This window comes from Muntiacus reevesi, chromosome X (genome assembly GCF_963930625.1).
Source record: "Muntiacus reevesi chromosome X, mMunRee1.1, whole genome shotgun sequence".
Lineage (NCBI taxonomy): Eukaryota > Metazoa > Chordata > Mammalia > Artiodactyla > Cervidae > Muntiacus > Muntiacus reevesi.
In genome coordinates, this window is record NC_089271.1 from 47386458 (window position 1) to 47410658 (window position 24201).

General features: G+C 37.5%; 1 protein-coding gene across 5 annotated transcripts in view; it reads left to right on the forward strand.

The window, feature by feature from the left end:
* The first annotated feature begins 2362 nt into the window (after positions 1–2362).
* HEPH (hephaestin) overlaps positions 2363–24201 on the forward strand; it is a 102042-nt gene continuing 80203 nt past the window's right edge. For 4 of the 5 annotated variants that reach the window (XR_010660475.1, XM_065916342.1, XM_065916344.1 and 1 more), the window contains exons 1-10: positions 2363–2477; positions 8247–8452; positions 10143–10387; positions 11314–11526; positions 12215–12397; positions 13481–13735; positions 15146–15314; positions 16473–16609; positions 20830–20961; positions 22544–22755. Coding sequence is in view for 4 of the 5 variants with exons in the window: in XM_065916342.1 (XP_065772414.1) it covers positions 2448–2477; positions 8247–8452; positions 10143–10387; positions 11314–11526; positions 12215–12397; positions 13481–13735; positions 15146–15314; positions 16473–16609; positions 20830–20961; positions 22544–22755 (1782 nt within the window). In the remaining variant the exon portion in view is untranslated. Of the gene's footprint in view, positions 2478–5707; positions 5814–8246; positions 8453–10142; positions 10388–11313; positions 11527–12214; positions 12398–13480; positions 13736–15145; positions 15315–16472; positions 16610–20829; positions 20962–22543; positions 22756–24201 lie in introns of those variants that run through there. The other variant, XM_065916345.1, reaches the window with a different exon arrangement.

Here is a 24201-nt window from a genome sequence, read left to right on the forward strand (position 1 = left end):
GATTTCAAACTGCAACTCATGGGCCAAATTTGGTCTGCTGCTTGTTTTTGTAAATTAGTTTTTATTGGTATATAGATATACCCAATGTACTATAATGGCCTGTTTTAATAGTTACGAGAGAAAGTGACTATATGTTTTGCACATAACTTATTTACAAACTAGAGTTTTACTGAAATAGTTTACCAATTCCTGGTCTATAGGTGTCAACTTAAACCTTTTAAGATGATCCTTGAGGAAAGGCACTAAAAATATGCCCAGGATTTGCATACGTTGGTACTGGGTGCCCTTTCAGTGAACTGCTGAATGAATAATATAGGCTCAGAAATCTGGCCTAGCTGGCTTCCTGCAGCCTTCACTGTGTTGACTCAAGCATATCTCTAAGATCTGTTTATTGTTATCATTTGTGAGTCAGAACACAGGCCTTATCCCTACCCCTCCCTCTCATAAATGCCTTAAAGCCTGGACTTGGATCCCAGCTTAATGGGTTTCATCTCCACCTTCCCATCTCCAGCTTCAAGGTCCAAATTTGTGCTAAGTGGGGGAAGAGGCAGATAGTCCTAGGGGCTGCTGTTACCTGATCCACCTTCCCTTGATCATTTCTAAAGGAGCTGAATAAATGGTGGTTCCTCCCTTCTCCCTACTAGTGCTTCTACTTGGCTTAGCCTGAGGTGCAGTCTGTAGGGGCAGCTCCTAAGGGTATAGGCACCTTTAAGCACCTCCAGTGTTTTATGACCCAGACTTTGCCCCACTGCCTCAGTCTTTGAAACTCCTCCTCCCTGGACCCTGCTCCAGATACTTTAAGTTCGAAAGAGAAAAAAATAATGTGTCGAGACTGCCTGGGGAACAGCACCTGCTCCTAGCCAAGATCAACTCATCACAAGTAAGGATACTAGATGGTGGAACTGCCATCATACCTGTTTCCTTCCTATAATTAATTCTGATGGGTAGATATAGTCCTTCCCAAAGAGACATGGGGTTCTCCACAAATTACTCTGCACCCACTCTTTTCTTACACTTTGCATGACTAAAACTTCTTTTTCTTCTACTCTTAATATCAAGAATGTGGTTTATTCATGTAATCCTAGATATGTAAATTTATAAGGCTGAGAGGGTCTATATCTAGTTTAAGGCCCTCAGTGTACAAATGGAAAGACTTAGGCCCAAAGAAGAGAAAGTCCTATACCAAGGCCACATAGCTGATTACTTCAAGAGCAAGCCAGGGAAGGAACCTGGGTCACTTGACTCAGGCTAGTGATTTTTCATTACCCTCTCTTCTGTAGCAACAACAAAGATGGCCTTTGTTTTTTAAAAAAATTCAGACTCCAACTTCACTCAGAGATTTTCGGATCCATTTTGATATTTTTTAGTTACATTTTAAAAAATTTAATGTTTCCAATTCTTCTGGGTCTTCTTAGGTTTTAGGGTGCTGGTCTATGTTAATCCAAGCTATCTACTAGCTGCATCCGGTCTGCACAATGAAAAATATGAGTAATATGACCCTGGGAATTCACTCAAGGAGCTGCTAAAAATGGCAGTTGCAGAGTTAATGTACATTTTTTTTTTAAATCTAGCAGTAACTGGTGGACAGCAGACATTCAATAATCATGAAGTCACTTCCCTTGTTGCAAAAGGGCTTTCTGGGTTTCTCCCTTAAGTAGCAGAGTGTGGTAGTGTGGTGACTAAGAGATTAGACAGACCTAGTTCAATTCCCCCCTCTTATTAATGGTGTGACTTTGAACGGTTATTTTCCCTCTCAGAGTCTGCTTTTCTTCAGTTGTAAAATATGAGTTAGCATATTTGTTTCACAGAATAATTGTGAAACTTAAATGAGAATGTATGTAAAGTGGTTAACATAGGGACTAGCAAGTAGAAAGTTCTTTGTTTTATTACCAGTTTTATTTTTCTCTATTACTAAGCAACCATGGCCTCAGAATAATAGCAGGACTGACAACTGTGCTTCACAACAAGAGAAAGTGTTGGGGATGGGGGCTCTTCTCACATCGCATAACCCTTGCAGTGGGTTCTATTTCTTAAAGGGGGGTATTGGAATCTTTCTATGAGCTTTCATTAGCTTCACTGGCAGTGCATTTCCTCCTCCCTCTCAGCAAAGAGCAACCAGCAAGATGAGATAATAGAATTGCAACCCACCCTCTTGTAATTCATCCAGAGATCCTAACCGGGATTTGAAAAACACCCGGATATGGTTAAAGAACCATACCGGGTTTTGTACCAAACCAGTTCCGGAAAGAGACATTCCAGTAGATTAGTTTCTGGAAAAGAGGGCACCCAGAACTGCCCCAGCCTCCATTCACTCCTCCCCAGTAACACCAGCCAATTGGAGCCCTGGAGTTTGTTTATGAGAAAGGTCTTGTAACCCAGGATACTAACTGAGCAGGGCTGGCAGACTCATGCTGGGGTCTGCAGTTTAGCCTCAGTAGGCCGCTGACATGAATATGGAAGGGTTCTCTCCAGCAAAGGTAAGCTTCCCCCGCCCCGTTCTAAACCCTACCTCCTTTTCTTTGAAACAAAAAACAAAAAAACAAAACTTTTATTCAGCTTGGTTTATAGAAATTCTGGGCCCACAGGGAGAGAAAGTCAGTGGCTGAGAAGAAGGAAGCACAGCTGAATGTGCAGGAAAGTAAAAGTGTAAAATATGCTCTCTTTGTTCCTCTCATCAAAATGGCCAGGGACACACTGGCTCAGATGTTTCAGAGATGATCCTGGAGTTGTAGAGAGTAGTTAATTTTCCTGTTAAAATAGTATGCTCATTTCTTGGTCTCAGTTTGTGGGGTTTATTGAAGTGATGGAACACTTAAAAAAAACACACACACACACACACTTACTTTCATACTTTGAGATCCAGATTGGCACAGAGTAAGGCAATAAATGATAGATGAACTAACCTATCAGCTTAAAATCTAAATTGTTTCTCACACTTAGTGCCTAAGTAGAAGAAATGTTTTAGAAAATATGGGTTCAAATTCTGGCCTTGCCACTAACTGACTGTTTGTCTCTAAGCAAACTCCTTTATCTCTCTGGTCTCCGTTTTCTATGTCATGTTAAGGGGTTTAAAAAGTATAGTATCTAGAAGTTTTTATGGCTGTATGAATCCATTAATGCATCCAGACTTTTATTAATCATTTATTGTATTCTAAGCCCTTTGAAAGGGGCTCATACATCCATTATTTTGTTTGATCCTCAAAACAATTTTGTGAAATATTGTCCACAATTTTGGATGAGAAAACTGAGGCAAAATAGGTGAAATTGACTTGTTGAAAGGTACATAGCTATTATAGGCAAGAAAGAATTTAAACCTAGGTCTTATAGTTTCATATCAGTATACTTTCTATTATACCACAACTAAGGTATGAGGAAATTTAAAAAAAAAATTCTAATATAAGTGCACATATGTAGTGAAATCATATTGTCCTAGGAAAAGCACAGTGATGATATACATGATTGTCAGGCTAAAGGATCTTAAGTTCTAGTACTAGCTCTTGGGACTTCAAATGAGTCTCTCCCTCTGGGCCTCAATTTCCCCACTTCTGACATAGTAGAATACAATGATAATGATTAAAAATAATATAAATTGTACTTGTGCTATATGGAATCTTTTGAGGCTCTCAACACTCTTGATTTTCCCTTCTAGTAAAAAAAAAATCCCATACCACCTAAAGGTGAGAAAATCCTCTATTTTGAGTCACAAGGTGAAGAAAAAGCCACAAAAACATTAAGAAAGTGGAAGACCGAAAGGTCAATCTTGATAGAGGGTTCTATTAGTAAGACTGCTGAAACTGGAGACAAGACCTCAAGGATAGATCAGCAGTTCTGTGTTCAGTTGAGTGATCCTTTGTCAGGATAAGCTTGTCCAGGCCGGTCTACTCCAACTCAGAGAGAAAAGAACATTATCACATTAAAGGAACAACTTGCAAATTCTAGGAAAAACAGTGATGCAAATTGTGGATAAAGGGGACCAGGCCCAGGTAACATTGGGATGACAGGAAAGTAAGGTTTGTCTAGTCTCAGTGTATATTAACTAAATTATGTCTAATTCAAAGTATCCCAGAAATTCTTTCTTTCTCTCCCTCCTCTCCTTTGAGCTCTCTCCCTCCCCTTCCTTCTGTCCTCCTTTTTTACTTTCTTCCAGGATTCTTCCTCATATTATTTCATTTCCCCTTTCCCCTTTTACCTTTCCCTTTTATTTTTCCTCCTCAGTCTGGCCATTCTATAATATCTCCTCCTGTGGGCTCAGCTGATAAAAAAAATAGCCCTCTCCAAATGAATAATTTATGTAGGGCTTTCAAATCCTTCATCTCATTTGATTTTCATAGCAAACTAATCAGGAGGCCAAGCCAGAGATTATCTGCATTTCAGAGATGAGAAACCTCAGGTTCAAGAAACTGACATGTTCCATGTTATACAACTAGTAAATGATGATTCCAGAATTAGAATATATTTTTTCTGAGTCTAGAGTCTTTCAATTTTACTATGAAATATCCAAATGATTCTAAAATAACGTTATGGGTTCTCTCTTTCTTTTGTTTTATAATAATAAGCCTAATTTTAAAACAACAATAGTAATAGCAACAACAAATGCATCTTTGGGAATAAAATAGGAAGCTAGTGATTAGAGGAAATGAGAACTTATATTTATCAAATACCTACTAAGTCCCTATGCTATTTCTTTCAAACACATTTGAAAATAATACTCAAACCTGAGTTTATCTGATTCAAAAGTTCTGGTTCTTTTCATTATATAATTGTGCTTCCAAAGAAACTAATCTCAGGCATATACATGTGCTTGTATGCTTACAATGTGCTATGTATATAGGAACTTATGAATGTGTTTGTGTTATGGATATCCATAAAATGTTAAAGCTTTGTGAGCCTGGAAATTTTCATTTCTAAACCTATTTCCTTATCTGTAATAATCATAGCCACTAATGCCTTTGGTCTTTTACTGGTGGACTTAAATATTTATTTGTGTTCTATTCACTTATAGATCTTATTTCATTTAATCCTAACAACTACCCTGAAAAGTAGTAAATGATATTAATTCCATTTCAAAGATGAAAACACAAGGGCCAGAGAAGTGAAGCAGTTTATCAAGTCACATAGCTAGGAAAAGTGAAGCCAGGGTTTGTTTAGGTAGTCTGATTCCAAAGCCTGTGTCCTCAATGTAAAATTTATCTGCAGGGCTCCCATCAAGGTATCTTTCAATAGATACACAAAGACTTCTAAGATACTACGTCCACTCTCAAGGAATTTATAGTCCAAACTGTTAAATAGAAACAGTTCATGAGGCAGCTTATGAGACAAAAGTAATAATAATACAAAGTCTGACTTCATGCAATTTTACACTATTGATAGTAAGTAGTTCTTCAAAGGACAGTGATATGAAGAGGCTACAGGGGGCCTTATGGAGCAGATAAGATTTAAGTTAACCCTTAGAGTTGAAATATATGATGTGTGGGAGACAGTAAAGATAAATTAACAAACTGTTGCCAGGATAGAGAAGGAAGAGGAAGGAAACCAACAGTTATAGTTTGTTATATTCTAAACACTGATTGTCCTGGGGCCTTTTCATGTAAGTTTTCTAATTTACTTCTCCAAAGTTTATAGTATTAGATATATTTTATAGATAAGAAAACAAGTTCAGAGTGCCTAAGTATTACCCAATTGGTCAGCAGGAAAGCCAGGTTTTAGAAGAATCCAAGGCAGCGTGCTTAGTCATTTCAGTTGTGTCCGACTCCCTGCAACCCCATGGACCATGTTCTGCCAGGCTCCTCTGTCCATGGGACTTTCCAGGCAAGGTAAGTTCTCCCCCATATCAAGGGCTTCTTCCAAATGTCATATGAAAATGGGGATTACACACTTGGGCCACTGCTTTGTGTGGAAGGGTTTGAGAATTTTTAGAGAGGTCCATAGTTCTATCAATCAGGGTAAATATCTGGGCATTTCCTATCCACATGCGAGTCTGTGCATATTTTTTACTTTCTGTTTTCAATTAAAGTTCCTGATATCATGTGGTTAGGTTGAGGATTTAGTGAAATAATTTATGTAAAAACTGAGCATCATGCTTGCTGTATAGTAATTTCTCCATGAATGATAGTTACCATCATTATTATCACCATCGTGAATGATACTCATTAGATGTATCTTTGCCTATATAAATATATATGTCTCTCTCTGGAGGTGATCATAACTACATATGACTGCTTATTTCAGAGTATATGGGGTATTCTCAGATATGACAATAGCTATAAACACATACAAGCATACCTTGGAGATATTGCAGGTTCAGTTCCAGACGTCTGCATTAAAGTTCATGTTGTAATAAATCTTCACACTTTTTTTTGTTTTCTAGTGCATATAAAAGTTATGTTTATGCTATACTGTAGTCAATTAAATGTATAATAGCATTATGTCTTTTAAATGTACATATATAAATTTTAAAATATTATTGCTAAGAAGTGCTACACATCACCTGACAATGCAGAACTGCTGCAAACCTTCAGTTTGTAAAAAACATAATGTCTGTGAAGTGAATTGAAGTAAAACATAATAAAGCAAGATATGTCTGCAAATGTTCCTTGTGCGTGTGCAAATATATTTTGTGAAAAGTAGTATAGCATGGTAATTAACATGAAACTAATATAATATTGTCAATCACTTATACTTCAAAAAGAGAAAAACATAAACACTGAACCCATACTCCCTTTACCACACAAGCCAACTCTAGATTGCTAACAATGGGGACTTTGACAAATTACCTCATATCTCTGTTTTATAGTTCCTCTTTCTAATAATATGGGGATAATAAAGATATTTGCTTCATAGTACTGTTGTGAGGATTGAACAATTTAATCTATAAAACATTTTGAACAATGTCTGACATATACACACATTATAAATATTGACTGTTATTATTTTTAAGTTGAAGTATAGTTGATTTTCAATATTGTGTTCATTTCTGGTATATACCAAAGTGATTCAAAAATATATATATATATTCTTTTTTTAGATTATTTTCCATTATAGGTTATTATTATTATTATTATTATTATTATGACAGTGACTAAGGCTCTATGTGACACTGTGGAACTAATGTGGATGCAAGTGTGTGTGTCTTTGCTTTTAGATAAGACTTCCTGTGTCTATGTATATGCAAGTGTATGTACACTTGTGTATATATTATGTTGTTTGTGTTTCTTTGATTGACTGTAGCTGTGTATGGTGTGACTGAGTGCTTCATATCAGCCCCAAGAAGTCTAACTGCCTCGTTGATGTATCAGAATGAGATACTAGAGGCTTAGTTCTAACTTTGAGTCTTTTGGACACATGAAATGGATTTGCGCATAGCAAAGAACCAGCAAAGAACATTTCTTCTGATAAATGTGCTAAGTTCACAGCTGTGTATTTTCATAGACTGAACACATCCATGTAATCAGTAGTTAAATTGAGAAACAGAACATTACCTAAAAGCCTTCGTTTTCTTCCCTACCAGCCAGTGATCCCTACCTCAAGGGCAAACAGTATCCTAGCTTCTAACAGCATAGATTAGCTTTGCCTATTTTGTACTCTACATAAATGAAATCATACAATATGTACTTTTGTGTTTGGTTTCTTTCTGCAACATTATATTTGTGAGAGGCATCTATGTTTTCATGTACAGTGTTAGTTTGCTCATTACTATTGCCATACAGAATTTCATTATATGAATAAAGTACAATTTACTCATCCATTATAGTGTTATAGGCATGTTGACTGTTTGCAGTTTGCATCTACGAACATTATAGCAAATGATTTTTGCTGAATTCTCATTTGTTTTTAAACACAGTTTATAGGGGATGGAAAGTGATAATGATGAAAATAGAGACACGGGGATAATTAGTGACTTCACTTGGGTACTGAGTGAGTAACAGTGACTCAGTTAGTCTACTGATGCTTGTTTCCTAATTTGAGGGCCAGAGTATACTCTTCTTTATACACTGCTGAAGAAAATGAACTCATATTTCTCATCTGAAGAAACTGATACCACAAAAAAAGTCAGTACAAGTGACTTTTTAACTTTACCCTCCAAAGTTCAATGTGTAGAGTTCCTTGAACACTTGTTGAAAGGAATCAGGTAAGGCAGGGATTCTAGGCTAGTCAGTTTTTATGTTCTCAGTCACTCAGTCTAGATCTTGCCTCTTTACTTTTCCAGACACATTCAAAATCCCTTTGTTCTCTTTCTTCCTTACCAGAAATTATTCATTTGCCTGTTTCCCAGAGTAACGTGGGCCATGGAGTCAGGCCATCTCTTCTGGGCTCTGCTGTTCATGCAACCTCTGTGGCCCCAGCTGACTGATGGGACTACTAGAGTCTACTACCTGGGGATCCAGGATGTGCAGTGGAACTATGCTCCTAAGGGAAGGAATGTCATCACGAACCAGCCTTTGGAAAGAGACATGTAGGTTTACTCTCTTGTGGAATCAGAGATGGAGTTAAGGAAGGGCACGCTTGAGGCCAGTAGGTAGCTCTTTAGGAGCTACCTTTTCCCAGGGTGTGGGTGCAGTCAGCTCCAGATCTCTCTGGGCCATAATCCCAGTGGTGCATTTCCTGAGAAACAACTAATTGACTCAGGAGTCAGCATGTCATATGGAGTCTGCTTTTCCACACTGAGATGCCTCAGCATTTTTAGGGTCTTAAAGGTCATTCCATATTGCCTTGATTCTAAGGTGATATCCACAATGCTGTTTTAATAATAGGTGTTTAGCTTTTAAACAGGAAAGAAACATGAAATATATACAGTGTTTGTAAGATGTGTGTGGTATATGTATGCTGCAAATTGTTCAGTGGAACTATACTGATTTAAGATATGTGAAAATGTGAAAAAATAAGATCAGCCTTAGAATCAAGGAAAGAACAGTAATAGCTATCACTTATATAACACTTTGTGACAGGCATCATATTAGAAATTTATATGCTTTGTCTCACTTAATTATTATAGAAACTAGGAGATGAATATGAATATTCTCATCTTATAGATGAAAAAACTGAGGCTCAGGGAGATCAGATGACTTTCCCAAGTCCAAGAGTAAATGGAAAAGTTAGGATTTGAACCTGGGTAATGTGGATACAAAGTCGGTACTCCTCTCACCATAGCCTCTCACAGATCCTACAGGAATAAACTTTCTTGATCTTAGAGCTCTGCATGCATTCCACAAATATCAGCTGGAAAAAAATAATGTATTAAAAAAACTTTTGTGATCATGAATCATGTTGTCTTTCCAAACCGTCAGAGTTTTCCAAAGTTGACTGTAACATCTCAGAGTTTGCTAGGAAGAATTGGATTTGGAAATGGCAATGAATGCATACTAAGTCACTTCAGTCGTGTCCGACTCTTTATGATCATATGGACTGTAGCCCACCAGGCTCCTCTGCCCATGGGGATTCTCCAGGCAAGAGTATGGGAGTGGGTTGCCTTCCCCTTCTCCAGGGGAAATGGCAATATTGGCATTTAATTGAAACTTCCTGGCTCCAGAGTTTGTGATCTTAACAATTATGCTGTAAGACTTCCCATATATAGCAGGACAACACTAAGTCAAGCCAACTGGATAGGAAGTTGAGCACTTTTTTAAAAAGGGTCAGTTCATAGTTGGTTGCCTCCCCACTACTATATATTAGGTCGTAGTGAGTGAATCTGCCTATTTTGTAGGTTGTGTGCATGAGTGGAAAGTTGCTTCAATCATGTATGACTCTTTGCAACCCTATGGATTATAAATTGCCAGGCTCCTCTGTCCATGGGATTCTCCAGGCAAGAATACTGGAGTGTGTTGCCATGCTCTCCTAAAGGGGATCTTCTCAACCCCGGATCAAATCCACATCTCTTATGTCTCCTGTATTGGCAGATGGGATCTTTACCACTATCCCACCTGAGGAGCCCATTTTATAGGTTAAAAGTGCATATCGGCAAATTCATAGGCTTTAAGTTAATACTTCTCATTGTCTAATAATCAAATCCTAGCCCAAGGCTTTCATATTTTGATCAGTACAATCCCATTTCTTCTTATTTTGCCCTTAACAAAAATGGTCACTTTTTGGTCAGCCTCCTCTAGAAGAAAGGCAAAAATGTGAGTCTCTTTTTCCTTCCTTCCCAGAGTAGCTGCTAGCTTCTTGAAGTCTGACAAGAACCGAATAGGGAACAGCTACAAGAAGACCATCTACAAGGAATACAAGGATGGCTCATACATGGATGAAATAGTTCAGCCAGCCTGGTTGGGCTTCCTAGGGCCAGTGTTGAGGGCTGAGGTGGGAGATGTCATCCTTATCCACTTGAAGAATTTTGCCACTCGTCCCTATACCATCCATCCCCATGGTGTTTTCTATGAAAAGGATTCAGAAGGTAAAATGTCCCATCTTTTCTTTCCCCTACCTGCAACAAACATCCCTTTCTCTTTACTGTCTTCTGAGAGAGAGAGAGAAGCTGGGAATAAAGATGGTCTTCTTTTTTGAACTGAGGTGGCAGTTACTTTTCCCAGAGAAAATATGGGTGCCATTATCAACTCTGCTATTCATACACTATGTAACTTTGGGCAAGTCACTGCCCCTCTCTAAACCTCAATTGTTCATTAAAAATGTAGAGATTCAATTTACCTTTTATCACAAAAAATTGCTTGAATGGAATTCCCATAAAATATTTGACTGTTTTTTAAATAGAGGAGTGTTCTGTGAATTTTCTTCTTAAGAGAAAGATTGGTTTACTCATCCGTAGCTCTCACTATCCCAGGCCCAACAGTTTATAATACTGACACACCAGTGAGTAAGGAATAGAGAAGTCAGAAGGTCCTAACTTGATTGTTAATTGCCTTTATCACCTTGGGCAAGTTATTTTCCCTCTGTTTTCTCTTTCATAAGTAGACCAGTTGATAATTGAGCTGCCTTCAGACTGAAATTCTGTGGTTGTCTGCTTTTTGTTTTCCAAAGTGAGTGCTCAGAGGAAGGGAATGTTTGTTCTCTCTTGCCTTCATGTTATTAGCTTTGCACTGGAGCATTACTAGGTTAAGCTGTATAGTACTTTAAATGGCCATATCTCCTTCCCCAAGGGCTGCTACCTTTTTAACCTGCTATTGATTTGAAGTCTAGAGTTCTTGACTAGATATTACCTGAATCTGGCCTTCCTCAGGTTGTGAGGAACACTGTGCTGAACTTTAGAACTCTACCTTCCACAAAACTGAAACTAGATATCTCATATGTCAGCACTCTCCTGATTTCTCTATCTGCTCGATCTCTCTCACCCTGAGACTGAGCATGTGCAATTTCATTTTTTAGGTTCATTGTATCCAGATGGTTCCTCTGGTTGGCTGAAAGCTGATGATTCTGTACCCCCAGGAGGCAGCCACATCTACAATTGGACCATTCCTGAAGGCCATGCACCCACTGATGCTGACCCAGCATGCCTCACCTGGGTCTACCATTCTCATGTAGATGCTCCACGAGATATTGCTACTGGTCTCATTGGACCCCTTATAACCTGTAAAAGAGGTATAAGCCTCAAGTGTGAGCTGAAGATACAATTTGGGATATCTAGAGGGAGCTGTGATATATTTGAATCACCTACATATTTAGCAACAGCCTGGAGAGCATTATTTTAACACCCCCATTTATTAGCAGGAATAAACTCTACCAAAATCTCTTTTCACTATTTTTTTCTATTTAATTATTTTAAAAAAATATTCTTAAAAACACTTTGCTACTTTTTTTTCTTATTTCATTAAAAAAACCCTTAAATTAATAATGCTGAAAATCAAGTTACATATGAATAAATGTGTACTAATAATTTTTTGGATAGGATTGATAGTGTAGCCATCAGAATTTGGGGAGGATTGTAAGTTTGGTTGGAAATGTGGTATGTTTAAGGTATAGTCAGTCCTGAAGACCTGTGTGTTGTGGTCAGGTTAAGGCCCTGAGTTGAAGACATAGGCAGGGATGGTGGGAGGGAATTATTGTAGATTCTATGTGATTCACCTTCAAGTCCTAGGCTCAACTGAATTGGTGAATTTATCTAAGGAATTTGGAAATAGAAATTAGCAGCAGAATGTTCTATCTACTTTTCTGTTGCTGACAGACTCTTAAGGCTCCATTCTTTCTATTCTTACTTGTGAGTACCCCTTGCAGCTTACTGTTGCTAAAGAAAGAAGGTTCTTAAAGGCTCTTTTATTACTTTCAATAGGAACCCTGGATGGGAGCTTCCCTCCTCGGCGGCAGGATGTGGACAATGATTTCTTCCTTCTTTTTAGTGTGATAGATGAGAACCTTAGCTGGCATATCAATGAGAACATTGCCACTTACTGCTCAGACCCTGCCTCAGTGGACAAAGAAGATGAGGACTTCCAGGAGAGCAATAGGATGCACGGTGAGTTGGGAGTAATTGGCCACATATAACAGTGAACACTGATTGAGGTTCTCCACTGGGTCTAGTATTTGGTGAATGTTTTCACATACCTGGTTCTTTTTAATCCTCAAGAGGACCACGGGTAGTAGGTGGCTTTTCCCTGTTTCACTCATGAGTAAACCAAGGCTCTAGGATTACACAGAAAATAAATGGCACAGCTAAAATTCCAACCCTAATCTCTCTGGCTATGCTCTTGCCATTAGGTAACTTGCCTTCTAACGTGTAACAGCCCAGGGTTGTTGATTCCAAAGTCATATACTCTATGCTTAGTCACTGGCTACGGTTGCCAAATGATATAACTAGTTAGCATTTCTTTGTTCTAAAAAGGATGCAAACTGGAAAAATTACATGCTTTGTAGAGAAAAGAAATGAGTTCCCTTAAGGGTGTTAACCATCTTAATTAAATTTAAGACAAACAAAAGGTACAGAAGTCCTAAGGCACGGATAGAAAATGGATTTTAAAAATGAAAAAAGTTGATTTTGCTTTTGTTTAATCATAAGAGTGATTTACATAGTGACAGAGGTAAGCTCAAAACCAGAGTGCCAAGAGGAGGTGAAAACTCAAGGGGAATATATGAAAGATGGTTTGAACAGCTCAAATTTCTCTTGAGTTTTATACCAATTGCTTGTAATGACAATTAATTAGTTAACTTGACAATTTCCCTGTGGAAATTTCAGAAGGAAATTGGCCTAGAAGGAAAGAAGGTTTATAAAATAAAACTCCATTTCTTAGAAAGCTTCCTCAGATTGTTGGGTTGGAATCCTGGCTCTACCACTTAATTCCTCTGTCGTCTTGGGAGAGAAGTATTAATAACTTTACTTCTCTGAGCCTAGATTTTCACTTTTTTTTTTTCCATACCAGTGAATTCTGCTATTTCCTAGGACTGTTTGTGAGATTTATATGAGATAATGCATACGGTCAGCACAGTGTACTCTTTGAAACCTCACCTAACTGTTACCTATTATTATTGTCAGATGGTAAGGCTTCTCTCATTGGGCTATCATTTCCTAACTCTGATAATTTCTTTGTGTTTTATTTTGCAGCAATAAATGGCTTTGTATTTGGAAACTTGCCAGATCTAAGTATGTGTGCACAGAAACGTGTGGCCTGGCACTTGTTTGGCATGGGCAATGAGGTAGATGTCCACACGGTTTTCTTCCATGGACAGATGCTGACCATCCGAGGTCATAGAACTGATGTGGCTCATATTTTTCCAGCCACTTTTGTGAGTGCTGAGATGGTGCCCCAGGAACCTGGCACCTGGTTAATCAGCTGCCAAGTGAATAGTCATTTGCAAGGTGAGATCCAACATCTCTGATCCTTTAGTTATAGGAGGTAGGTGGCAGTGATGGTTATCAGGAGCCTGGGTTTCTGACCTGAAGCCATAAGATTTGTCTTTCAGGTGAGATAACTGGATGTAAATGATGAAACATTAGAATTCTGGGATTCCAGTTTCCTTCTTGGCTCAGTCATTAAATTGCAGGTTGACCTTGGGCATGCTCTCTGGGTTTTATCTTCCCCATCTCTAACATAAGATTGTATAGGAATGGATGAGTGAACCTTTGGTAAGTCATGTCACATTTTTTGAGTCTATGTTTCCTCATATGAGGATTGCAATAATAATTCCCATCTTATAAAGTTGTAAAGAGGTTTCAGAGAGATAATGGAATTTTGAAGCTTAGAGATGGGGGAATGATGAGACCAAGACTGGATACAAGAGAAGAAAATGAGCACTCAAATGTGCAGTTGGAAGATAGGCAATTAAATCTTAATTCTACCTCTGACTAGCTATGTAATCTTGGGCAAGTTATGTAACCTCTCTGATCCTTAGAAAAAAAACTTTGTCTGCAAAAGGGAACATTAAGTCTGTTTCACAGGCTAGTTATGAGGACTGAAGGAAGTAACTAAAATATGTAAATCACCTAATAAAGGGTCTAGCAGATAGTACACATTCAATGAAAATGAATATCCTTATCTCCTTTTTCTTCATAGCTCAGATTTCTAATTTCAAATTTCATATCTCCTTGGGATGTTGTGAGACTCAAATGAGATAATGTACCTGAATGATCTCTATACACAGCCAAAGAAATATAACACAGTATCATCCATTACCACTACGCCTCAATGTAATAATTCCATATTTGGAAACACTACTTAGAATCTACACTTTCCTGACAGTCCCAAGTGTGAAGCTTCATCTTCGTATGTAGATCTTCCTTTACTTTGGAAGCTTCCCATTTTACAAATAACACTCTTCTTTTTAAAATTTGATACTCCCAAGGGCCTAGTGTAGTAGATTTCTCTATTCTCCCCATTTACAAATTAGAGGTTAAACTCAGATCTAGGAAGTTACTTGTCTGAGTTCCTATAGATAGTGATAAGGCTTGGACTTGGAATTCAGATATTTTGACTTCAAGTTCTGTGATGCTACTACAGTGTAAGCATTTTGCAGAGGCAAGAATGAAGGTCTGATAAATGAGTTAGTAGTGGTGAGCAGGTGGGAGATACTTGAATTCCCACTTGTACTCCCTGTCTCCCTCTTCCAGTCAGGCTCTTTAGGAGTAAGAGAAAGTAGCTCATTTGGAGGGAGGGGTAGAGAGCCTAGTGAAGGGTGAAAGCGGGAAACAATAGGAAAAGGAGGAAGATGAGTCACCTGGGTAAAAGATGTATTGGATAGAATGGAGCCAGCCTTGATGTTTTTCTTCCAGATGGCATGCAAGCACTCTACAAGGTCAAGTCTTGCTCCATGGCACCTCCCATGAACTTACTCACAGGCAAAGTTCGGCAGTACTTCATTGAGGCTCGTGAGATTCAATGGGACTATGGCCCTTTGGGGCATGATGGGAGTACGGGAAAGAATTTGAGGGAGCCAGGCAGGTAAGAAGTAATGTGTTTCCTCTCTCTACTCCTTAGTCCACCCACAAACACCTATTACTCCCTCTCAGAAATCTCTCACTTCACTTGGGGATCACAATCATTGTCTGGAGTTAATGGCACAACTATTAATCAAATTCTCGTGACCCTGCAGGAGTGCCTGCTCTTGGAGAGTTATAAAGCTTTTTGTATGGTCATGTCATATTCCCAGCCAAGGGTCCAAACAGAAAAGAAGGCCAAGATGGGGTCATGTCTTTTAAAATTACATTTCTCCAATTCTAATTTAACAATTATTTATCATGTTGCTCCTTTCTTTCTTTACCATAGTCTGAAGGACTCATTTAAGCTGAAGTGTAAAATGTACTCTGAAAAGTATAAGAAGAAGGGAAGGAACCTGCCTTTTGGTCATTCCATGTCCATCCTTTTTGAGGAATTTCTCCAAATTTTCATGCTTCATTCATGACTCAGATATGGGCAAGATAGAGTAGAAGGTTGGTGCCCTAATCAGTTGCTGGGCCTTAAGTTACACTGACTCACTGGGCTATCAGTGATTCCAGGTCTTTTTAAAAGATGCACTTGATAGATGACTAAGAGAGTTTATGGAAAATTCTATAGAATAAAATCATGTTTATTCTCCAGTAGAAGATAATAGAATGAATCTGCAGAAAATATAGGAAAATAGGTACTTGGGTGTCAGCATGGCTTCTAAGAATCTACAACTGGTCTTTCTAAGTTAGTGTGCTTTCATTTTTAAATGAAAGATATTAAGGGGAGAAAGGATTTAGAGTACCTGAGGATGATTAAAGACAGATGTAAGACTATGTAACTCTGGAGAATAGAACTGATCCCAGCATCTAGAACTTACAAGCAAGAAGATTTCAGCCTACTATAAAGAACTCCAATCATAAAAACTATCCAACAGTAAGAGGAATTATTTTCTCTGAAAATGAGTTCCCTGATCTTGGAAAGACTGAAGCAGAAGCTATGCATCATTAATTTGTGTTTTGCCAGAGGAGATACTGTCACTAGGTGGAAGTTAACCTGGATGATCTCTGAGGTCCTTCTTAAACAAAGATCCATAACTTGATAAGAACAAGTGTGCAATGGGAATCTATTTGACATATGGCTAAATAATTTGGTATTTGCCTCCTTATATGCCAGTGGCTCAGATAAATTCTTCCAGAAGAGCTCCATCCGAATTGGGGGCACTTACTGGAAAGTTCGATATGAAGCCTTCCAAGATGAGACATTCCAGGAAAAGGTGCAGCTGGAGGAAGATAAGCATCTTGGAATTCTGGGTAAGGAATCCTTAACTTATGAATTTAATTGACTAGAGCCAGAGAATTGGGGAGGGCTTGAAAACTAGAGCCTGGTAGCCACTCAGAAACGTGCTCTAGACCAACATTTCTCAGAATGAGTCCCAAGAGAGGAGTATTTTGTGGAAAAGGGTTATGGGTCTAAAAATGTCTGTAAAACACTAAGCTAAACATAGTCAAATAGTATTCTTATGTGCTTATTCTTCCCAGAGCTGTGGATTTATTTTTGTTCATCATGAATCTCTGTGATGGGAGTAAAATATACATCATTTCTTATATATATTTGACTACTGAAACTTTTTTTTTTACATTGAACATCTTCTGATAGCAGTACTGTACAGATCATAGTTTTAAACATTATTCTCTAGGTATATTTCTGAGGGGCTGTTTAAGGCAGTAAGACTGTTCAGGATCTTGGAAATATGGGACCAGTAGCAAATGGCATGACATGTAGACATGGTTGCTATGGTGAGGGATGTAGAACAAAGCTTAGGACCTGACCTAAGGAAGTTATCTAAAAGGCCTAAAGCACAGTATAGCACTGAAATAGTATAGGAAGGTTGGGTGTGGCTTATTCACCTAGTTGAGCCAGGCAACAAGATAGATTAGATGGGAGAAAACTTTGAAAATGAAGTAATATAATAGACCATATTCTGGGGTTAGATATTTACCAGTTGATTTTCAGAGATCTGATAATGGACAATTGGTGTTTCATTAGCTGGATAGGGAGATAATAAGGAGTAGAAGCACACTTTGGTTTGGAAAGAGGGTGAGTGGTGAGTAGAAAGAGCTATCATTAGCTGGTATTCAGTATAGGTCTCCAGTCTTTTTTTTTTTTTCTTCAATTTTATTGTGGCAAAATATGCTTAACATAAAACGTACCATCTTAATCATTTTAAAGTATGTAGTTCAATGGTATTAAGTACATTTATAACATTGCACAGCCGTCACCATCATCCATTTTCATACTCTTTCCATCTTGTAAAACTGAAACAGTATACCAATTAACAAATAAGTACCTATTCTCCCCCCCAACCCTTGGCAATCACTATTCTATTAATACCTTCTGTCTCTATGATTTTGATTACCTTAAGTACCTCATATAAGTGGAATTATACAATATTTGTCTTTTTGTGACTGACATTTCACTTAGTATAATGTCCTTAAGGTCTAGCCTTGTTGTAATATATCGCAGAATTTCCACTGTAGATATATACGTTTTGCTAAACTTATTTATTTGTCTATCAGTGAACAGTTGGTTTGTGTCCACATTTTAGCCATTGGGAATAATGTTGTTATGAATATGGGTGCACAAATGTTTCTTTGAGGCATGCTTTCAATTGCTTTGGGTATATACACAGAAATGAAATTGCTGGATCTCATGGTAGTTCTAGTTTTATTATTTGAGGAACTGCCATGGTGTTTTCCACAGTAACCGCACCATTTTACACTCCCACCAGCAGTGCACAAGGGATTCCAATTTCTATACATCCTTGGCAACACTTATTTTTCTCATATTATCTATCCTAATGGGTATGAGGAGATAGCTCATTGTAGTTTTGACTTGCATTTTCCTGATGATTAGTGATGTTGAGCATCTTTTCATGTTCCCATTGGCTGTTTGTATATCTTCTTTGGAAAAATGTCTATTCAAGTCCTTTGTGCATCTTTATTTGAACTATATTTTTGTTGTTGAGTTTTAGGAGTTCTCTATGTATTCTGGATGTTAATCCCTTGTCACATATGATTTGCGAATATTTTCTCTCATTCTGTGGACTGCCTTTTCTCTCTGTTGGTACTGTTCTTCTTCTTCTTCTTTTTCTTGGCTGTGTTTCATGGCATGTAGGGTCTTAGCTCCCCAACCAGGTATTGAGCCTGTACCCCCTGACTTGGAAGTGTGGAATCTTAACCACTAGACCACCAGGTAGACCCTGTTGGTATTGTCTCTTGATACACATTTAATTTTTTTCATGAAATACAGTATTTTTTAATTACCTGTGCCTTTGATGTCATAGCCCCAAGAAATCATTGCCAAATCCAGTGTCCTGAAGATTTTGCCATATGTTTATAAACAGTAGTATTGTTTTAGGCAAATTTAGATTTTTGATGATTTTTAGTTAATTTTTTTGCATATGATGTTAGGTAAAGGTCTAGCCACTCTTTTGCATGTATAAATTCAGTTTTCCCAACACCATTTGTTTAAAAAGTTGTCCTCATATCTGTGAGGATTTATTTCTGGGCTCTCTATGCTATTCCATTGGTCTATATATCTGTCGTCTTTATGCTACTACCACACTGGTTTGATTATCATAGCTTTGTAGTAAGTTTTAAAATCAGGACATGTAATGTCTTCCAGTTTGTTCTTAACCCCCAAGATTGTTTTTGCTGCTTGGGGTCCCTTAAGATTACATATACATTGCTCATGTGGAATTGACATTTTAACAATTAATTCTTCTCACCTATGAATATGGGATGTATTTCCACTTTCATGTGTATTTTATCACTGGTTTATAGTTTTCTTTCTACAATTCTTTCACCTCTTTGGTTAAATAATGTCTAGGTATTTTATTCTTTTCATGGTATTATAAATGAAATTGCTTCTGTAATTTATCTTTCAGATTTTTCACTGTTAGTGCAACTGACTTTTGTGTCTTGACTTTGTATTCTACTCTTTTGTATTCTACTCTATTCTTTTGAGGAATTCATTTATTTTAATTTGTGTGTGTGTGTGTGTGTGTGTGTGTGTGTGTGTGTGTGTAAGCTTTAGGATTTTCCAAATAATTATGATAAGAATCATATCATCTGCAAATACAGATATGTACTTCTTCATTTCCAGTTTGGATATCTTTTATTTCTTTTCCTTGACTAATTGCTCTGGCTAGAAATTCCAGTAATATATGGAATAGAAGTGGTAAAAGCAAACATCCTTGCTTGTTCCTAATCTCAGAGGAAAATTTTCAGTCTTTCAACATCAAGTATGATGTTTACTGTGCGTTTTTCATATATGGCTTTTATTATGTCGAAGCAGTCTCTTTCTATTCCTAGCTTTTGAATGTTTTGTATTATTAAAGGGTGTTCAATTTTGTCGTGTTTTGTTCTGCATTAACCAAGATGATAATTTTTTTCTTTTATTTTGTTAACATAGTATATTACACTGATTGTTTTTTGTGTGTTGAAACATTCTTGCATTCTAAGAATAAATATTACTTAGTCAAGATATGTAATCTTTTTAATATGCTGCTGAATTTCGTTTGCTAGTATTTTGTTGGGGATTTTTGCATTAGTGTTCAGAAGTAATATTGGTGTATAGCTTTTGTTTTCTTGTAATATCTTTGTCAAACTTTGATATCAATGTAATGCTGACCTCATAGAATGAGTTAGAATATAATCCCTCCTTTCCATTGGGGAATATTTGAGGATTGGTAGTAGTTCTTTAAATGTTTAGTAGAATTCACCAGTAAAGTCATCTGGTTTTTCTTAGTTGCCATATTTTTGATTAATGGTTCAATCTTCTTATTTGTCTTTCAGATTTTCTATTTCTTCACACTTCAGTCTTGGTAGGTTTTCTGTTCTAGAAATTCATCTATTTGTTCATGTACAATTGTTAATAGCATTCTCTCATAATCTTAATTTTTTCACTTCTGTAGGATTAGTAGTAATGTCCCTACCTTCATTTCTGATTTTAGTAATTTGAGTCTTTTTGGCTTTGCTGGGTCTTCATTGTTGTGCAGGTTTTCCTCTAGTTGCAGCAAGCAGGGGCCACTCTCTAGTTGTGGTAAGTAGGCTTCTCATTGTGGTGGCATCTCTTGTTGTGGAGCACGGACTCCAGAGCACTTGGGCTTCAGTAATTGTGGCTTGTAGGCTCAGTAGTTGTGACTCCTAGGCTCTATAATACAGGCTCAGTAGTTGTAGTGCATGGACTAGCTGCTCTGAGGCATGGGATCCTCCTGTATCTGGGATTGAACCCATGTCTTCCACACTGGCAGGTGGACTCTTTACAACTGAGCCACCAGGGCAGCCTGAAATAGTGGATTTTAAATTGCTTTTTATAACTATAAATGGCAATATACTAGAAAAAGATTATTCTTATTATTGCAGAGAGAAAAGTTTTCTTTTACATTTCTCTTTCCTTTCCCTTCTGTTTCCATCCTCCCTTGTCATCAGTGTTTTCATTCCCATTGTCTCTCCTTCCCATTTTCCAGGACCAGTAATCCGGGCTGAGGTGGGTGACACCATCCTGGTGATCTTCTACAACCGTGCCTCCCAGCCATTCAGCATACAGCCTCATGGAGTCTTTTATGAGAAGGACTCTGAGGGAACAGTGTACAATGATGGTGAGCAGTCAGGGTTTCAAGAAATGTGGGCTGCAGATAATAGAAGGTACTTCTAGAGCAGCAGTCTCCAACCTTTTTGGTACCAGGGACTGGTTTCATGGAAGACAATTTTTCCACAGACCGAGTTGGGGAGAATTGTTTTAGTATGATTCAAGTGCGTTGCATTTATTGTTCACCCTATTTCTGTTGTTATTGCATCAGCTCCACCTCAGATCATCAGGCATTAGATTCTGGAGTTTGGGCACTCCTGCTCTAGAGGATATATAAGTAGGGGAAGGAAGCAGAGAAAAGAAGGCAGAATTAAACTGCCATGGATGGATGTTGTTGAGTATGATATTATAGTGAGACAGAGCTGGGATCAATGAGACAACTTTTAAATATAAATATATTCTGGTTATAAAAATAACATATATATGTTACGGAACTTTGATAAAAATGGAAAATTATAAATTAAATAGACCCTGTAGGTAGATTGCCATTACATTTTGATATACTTTTTCATATTTTCTGTGTTTATACAAATGTATAGATTTATAATGATATGTTTTGTACACTTTGGTATCTTACTGTTTTCACTTAGCTTTATATTGTGCCCATCTTCTATGTCATTATAATGTTACAGACATTTTAATGACTATGCAATAAGGTAAAAATAGTTACCTTATCCTCTATCATTTAGACATGTACATTGCTTTCATTATTTTTTTGATATTGTAAATCATGTTGTGATGAATGAATATGTACATTTGGTTTGAATTACTACCTCAGGAAAGAATCCTACAAGTGGGATTATTGGGTAGTTAATTTCTTCTTTTCCTTGAGAGTAATGCTAACACATGCATGCTAATCTCAAATCAAAAGCACCAAAAAAAATACTGAAAGCATAAAAAGCAAAGTTACAGACAAATCTAGAATAAAAGAATATTCTACAATGCAACTGGTCTAGACTTTTCAAGAAATCAGTGCCAAAGGGGGAAAAATAAAAGAGACAACACCAAGGGCAACATGAAATCCTTGTCTAATTTTGGTTGTATAAAAGACATTTTGGAAATTGGAATTTTTATATACACTGGATATTACATGGTATTAGGGTATTTTTGAGGTGTGGTAATCTTATTGCAATAGTTTAAGAGATGGTTACTGATGTATATAGAAGTAAAATGTCATTATTCTTGCATTTCACTTCCCAATGATTTAGAAAAAGTAACCATATACATAGATTTAGATAAATTTAAGATGGCTAAGCTTGTGATAAAATAGATAACCAACAAGTCCCTACTATAAAAAAATTGATAAATAAATTTTAAAAATAAAATCCAAAAAGAAGGATGGCCAAATGTTAACAATCAGCTCCAAGTGGTAGAGTGATTATTGTACTATCCTTTAAGGTTTTCTGTATGTTCAAAACTTTAAAGAGTTAGAAACAATGAATGAACAAGAAAAAATAAGTTAAAATCATCCTAAATTCTATTACCATGTAATAAATTCCGAAATGCCTTTGTAGTTTATGATCTTACTCCACTATTTGGAGATGTTGATACTCTAGCCAATGTGAGCAATAAATTCTATGTTTTTCCTGCAGACTCTTCCCACCCTGGCTTAGTGGCTAGGCCCTTTGAGAAAGTAACATACCGCTGGACAGTCCCTCCCCATGCTGGCCCCACTGTTCAGGATCCTGCATGTCTCACCTGGACATACTTCTCTGCTGCAGATCCCATAAGAGATACCAATTCTGGTCTGGTGGGCCCCCTGCTGGTATGCAAGGCTGGCGCCTTGGGTACAGATGGCAAGCAGGTATTGTCAAGGTTTCTGGCTGGAAAGCCTGCTGGGAAGATGATGAAGCTGGGTTGCTAAATAGAAGTTATGCATGGATCTGGGTTCTAAAAATAAGAGCATAAAAATTAACCAAGTTGTTGAATTGGAAATTAATAGTTGGTGACCTCATGCTATTTTTTTTTTGCCTTATCTGTTTGTCTAAACTTTATTTTTTTCCCCTTTTCTTCTTCTTTTTACTTTTTTTTAAATTGGAGATTATTTGCTTTACAATGTTGTGTTAGTTTCTGCCATACAACTACACAGATCAGTCATGACCTCATGCTATTTTGCATGCTATTCTGTTCACAAACACACATCTTCCTTAGTGTCTATTCCTTTCAATTTTATATTCTGCCAACATCTCCTCATTTTTTTAAAATCTCAGTGGCCCTTAAAGCTTGCTCTTAATCTCCAAATCTTCCCTACTATTTTCTTGTCTTCTTTTATATTCAGCCCACAACTCTTAGCTGTTTAACTTTGGTCAAATTATTTAACCTCTCTTTGCCTCAGTTTTATCTTCTATAGTAAAAGGTTAACAATGGAAGTAAATATCTTGGCTTTCTGTGAAGATTAATTAAAATAATCCATATAGAGTGCTTAGTACAGTCTCTGATACCTAGTAAAAACACTCAGTAATAATATTAGTAAAATTAATAATTGATAAAAATATGTTAATAATTAATGTATTTATTTTTTATTTTATTTTCTAACTTATCCCCCCATAGAGTCCCCCTCTGATCTCCTAGCCATCTTCCCCACTCCTGCCCCTAGTTGATTCCAGGCTCTCTTCTATCATACTCTGTACCTCTTCATCATAATCTTTTACTTTTTCCCTGCCCCCTTTCTTGCATTTCTCCCCTCCAGTCTTATAACTTTATTCTAACCACCTTTCAGTTCAATTCAGTTCAGTTCAGTCACTCAGTCGTGTTTGACTCTTTGTGACCCCATGAATCGCAGCACGCCAGGCCTCCCTGTTCATCATCAAATCATGGAGTTTACTCAAACTCATGTCCATCGAGTCAGTGTTGCATCCAGCCAACTCATCCTCTGTCATCCCCTTCTCCTCCTGCCCCCAATCCCTCCCAGCATCAGGGTCTTTTCCAATGAGTCAACTCTTCACAGGGGTGGCCAAAGTATTGGAGTTTCAGCTTCAGCATCAGTCCTTCCAATGAACACCCAGGGCTTATCTCCTTTAAGATGGACTGGTTGGATGTCCTTGCAGTCCAAGGGACTCTCAAGAGTCTTCTCCAACACCACAGTTCAAAAGCATCAATTGTTTGGTGCTCAGCTTTCTTCACAGTCCAACTCTCACATCCATACATGACCACTGGAAAAACCATAGCCTTGACTAGATGAACCTTTGTTGGCAAAGTAATGTCTCTGCTTTTTAATATTCTATTTAGGTTGGTCATAACTTTCCTTCCA